The 3,833-nt window shown below is 56.3% G+C and overlaps 1 protein-coding gene across 1 annotated transcript; it reads left to right on the forward strand.

The window, feature by feature from the left end:
- Nucleotides 1-643: 643 nt before the first annotated feature.
- LOC119269658 (sialyltransferase-like protein 1) lies at nt 644-2,496 on the forward strand. Its single transcript, XM_037551550.1, has one exon. It carries the CDS (start codon nt 909-911, stop codon nt 2,115-2,117), a length of 1,209 nt encoding a protein of 402 aa, XP_037407447.1. The 5' UTR covers nt 644-908; the 3' UTR covers nt 2,118-2,496.
- The last annotated feature ends 1,337 nt before the right edge of the window (nt 2,497-3,833 follow it).

Here is a 3,833-nt window from a genome sequence, read left to right on the forward strand (position 1 = left end):
GAAGCCGCCGTGCACCTCTTCTGGGATTGCCCGATGGCGAGGCAGGCATGGAGTACAGCGGCCTCCTGGTCTGGCTGCTCTGGTCTCCACCCAAACATATGGGACGCTGGCGCCTCGTCCACGGACAAGGTCCAGCGCATGATCGCGGCCTCGACGCCGGCAGCAAGGATGGCTAGAAACGGTGCTGTTTTCAGAGGCCAAACCCCGCTCCATGACAACATCATCAGCGAATGCCGCAGTGACATGGAGCAATGGCGCCTCGCGGGAGCGTCATGCATTGAGCACCCCTTTGGGCACACACCGTGAGAAATCCGCATGTGGAGCCTAGGCATTTTTCTCTTGGTCAGCTTCGACCACCTCTGTCATCCACCGATCACTTGATCATCTGTTTCACCATTCTCCTCTGCTAAATCAATGAAACACCAGCAATGTTGGCCAGTTCAAAATAAAAATAAAAAATAAAGCTATGGTACGTCTAGACGTACTCTGGAAAAGGACTACCCCTGGCCGCGCCAGTCCAAGAGGACAAAAGTGCCAATTTCACCGGGACAGAGGGCCAACACGCAAACAATTCCGCCCATCATCTCTCCCGTGCCACGGCCTCGTGCAGTCAGGTTGCGTCCCTCACACACACAGAACAGAATCATTGCTCCTCCCGACGCTGCTCGAACCCAACAAGAACAACGACACATAGGATCCCCCGTTTCCCCGAACCCAAAGTCCAACCACCTACAAATAAATCACTCTCGCTCGCTCCTACCCACACCTCGCCGTACCCGAACCCGTCCATCGCGCCCCCGGCCGCCCGGACCTCGATCGGCTCGGGCTCGCGCTCGCACCCCCCAGATGCGCATCATCCCCCGATGCGGCCCCGGCCCACTTAGCCCCCGGCTGCTGCGGCGGCGGCCATGAAGCGGCCGCTGCGGGGGCCCTTCGCGGCGCTCCTCCTCGTCGTGCTCTGCGGCGCGGCCTCCTTCCCCTCCGCGCTCCGCCGGGCGCTGGCCCCGCCGGCCCCCGCGCTCGCCCCGCCGGCCCCCGCGCTCGCCCCGCCGCCGCCGCCGCTCGATCCCGCGCGCCTCAACGCCACGCTCCTCCGCCTCGCCGCCCTCGACGGCTCCGAGCCGTCCCTGCGCCGCGACGTCGACGACCTCCTCGAGGGCCGCCTCCCGGCCTCGGGCCGCGCCCGCGCCCGCGCCTGGCGCCGCGACCGGCTCCACCCGCTCCACCTCCGCCACCACCAGTTCCCCGTCCACCGCCGCGGCCACGCGGACCGCGACCACGCCGACTCCCTCCTCCACCCGCTCCCGCGCGAGGAGCTCCTCCTCGACCCCGCCCTCCGCCGCGCGCTCCGCTCCTGGCACCGCCTCCGCCGCTACGACCCCGCCGTGCTCCGCGACCTCCCCGCCGTGCTCGCCCTCCCCGCCCGCATCCCCTCCTGCGCCGTCGTCGGCAACAGCGGCATCCTCCTCCGCCACGCCCACGGCGCCCTCATCGACTCCCACCACGCCGTCTTCCGCCTCAACAACGCCCGCGTCGTCGGCTACACCGCGCACGTCGGCGCCAAGACCAACCTCTCCTTCATCAACAGCAACATACTCCACCTCTGCGCGCGCCGCCCCGGCTGCTTCTGCCACCCCTACGGCAGCGGCGTCCCCGTGCTCCTCTACATCTGCCAGGCCGCGCACTTCCTCGACGTCGCCGCCTGCAACGCCTCCTCCCTCGCCACCCACGACGCCCCCATCTCCATCACCGACCCTCGCCTCGACGTCCTCTGCGCGCGCATCGTCAAGTACTACTCGCTCCGCCGCTTCGTCGCCGAGACGGGCCGCGCCGTCGAGGACTGGAACGGCGCGCACGACGCGGCGCTGTTCCACTACTCGTCCGGGATGCAGGCCATCATGGTCGCGGTGGGGGTGTGCGACAGGGTGAGCGTGTTCGGCTTCGGGAAGGTGGCAGACGCCAAGCACCATTACCACAGCAACCAGAAGAACGAGCTGGACCTCCACGACTACGAGGCGGAGTACGCCTTCTACCGCGACCTCGCCGAGCGCCCGCAGGTAGTCCCCTTCCTCAAGGACACTGGCCTGGCTGTCCCGCCCGTCGTGTTCTACCATTAGGGGCCAGCTTCCTAGGATGCGGGCAACGTGCTCGACGTTATGCTTTTCTTTTTGGACCTGCTTGTTTGCTCAGTGTAAAATGTGCTCTGCGAGGTGGATTAGTTATTTATTGTGATTAGATGATAGGCGAGTTGAGATAGAGAATTGGAGCTGCAAGTGTACATTAAGATTTAGGATCCTCCACTGGTATAACCGTATAGGAGAGGTTGCTTGTGTTTTTGGCTGCTTCACAGCGACAGCTAGTGAAGTGTAATTTCAGACTGATTTGTCTTGATAATTTCTTCCGAATCAAATGTATACCTTATGTGAAGCCTTGCTGCTACTGTGCTTCAGCTGATATGTACTCCCTCTGTTAAGAAATATAAGAGCGTTTAGATCACTACTTATATTTCTTTACGGAGGGAGTATGTAGTTTCTCTTAGGTGACAGGTATGCTTCAGCCTTGCTGCCACTATGCTTCAGCTGATAAAATCTCTACCTTATTTTACTGCTTGCTGATGTCTTCTTGATATGTGATCCTTTTTTACCCTACTTATCATCGAACTAGTGAGCTAACAGGATAGCAGTGTACATAATTACTCCGTCCGTTCCGAATTACTTGTCGCAGGTATGGATGTATCTAGAACTAAAATAGGTATGGATGTATCTAGATGTATTTTAGTTCTAGATACATCCATTTCTACGACGAGTAATTTGGAACGGAGGGAGTACTTCTGTGAATGCGTTTTCGTCAGGAGTAGCACCACTTTGGTCCAACAAGATGAAAATGGTTGGAATTTAGCTCGTGTGCTAAGTATGCTGATGAGTTTGAACCATTGTCAGTGTGTTGATGAGTTTGAACCATTTTCATCTTGTTTGATATACGTGAAGCCTTATTTTACTGCTTGCTGATGTCTTCTTGATATGTGTTCCTTTTTGCCCTACTTATCATCGAACTAGTGGATAACAGTGTACACAATTACTTCTGCGAATGCGTTTTGGTTTGCGTAGCACCACTTTGGTCCAACAAGATGAAAATGGCTCGAATTTAGCTCGTGTGCCAAGTTTGTTGATGAGTTTGAACCACTGTCAACTTGTTGGACCAAAATGCTCCCATACGGTTGCTATTTCCTCTTCTCTTTTCTTACCAGGGTTGGCAGCTTGATTCTAATGGAAGATCGGGAGTCTTGCATTATAATTTCATAATTGCTGGATGTTTTGCATGACACAAGCTCACAGTTGCTGTGGACGACTGGAGTTCACCTTTTGTATTGCCTTACATTTTACGTTTGTGCCAAGACTAGGACCAGGAAAGGATGCCTGGTACATGTCGCCGAGAAATATTTCCATGGGGTAGTACCATTGTCTTGTTCTGCCATTAGCATCGAGCCTCCCCAGGTTACAAACGAGTTTTTGTACCGCCTGCGTCTTTCCCCAAGATAAACAGATGGCCGCATAGCTGGCCATGTGCCGACAACAATATTCTCTCAGCTGATTTGAAATGAATCCACCATGTTCAGCGGCTCAGGACGCTCCCAGCTCCTTGGTCTGAAATTACCCGTAATGAAGAAGTTGCGGTGTAGCGGGCCGTTGTTTAATCGGTGGATCGTTGTGTGAAAGATGGATTTGGTGATATTGTTCGGTCCACCATGTTACGCGTGCACCTGCATATTTAGTGAGCCTGGTACCTTTTTGTACTGCCATCTTTTTTATTGGTTCAAAGGACGGCCCCTACAT

Source organism: Triticum dicoccoides, chromosome 3A (assembly GCF_002162155.2).
Source record: "Triticum dicoccoides isolate Atlit2015 ecotype Zavitan chromosome 3A, WEW_v2.0, whole genome shotgun sequence".
In the NCBI taxonomy this organism is placed as follows: Eukaryota; Viridiplantae; Streptophyta; class Magnoliopsida; order Poales; family Poaceae; genus Triticum; species Triticum dicoccoides.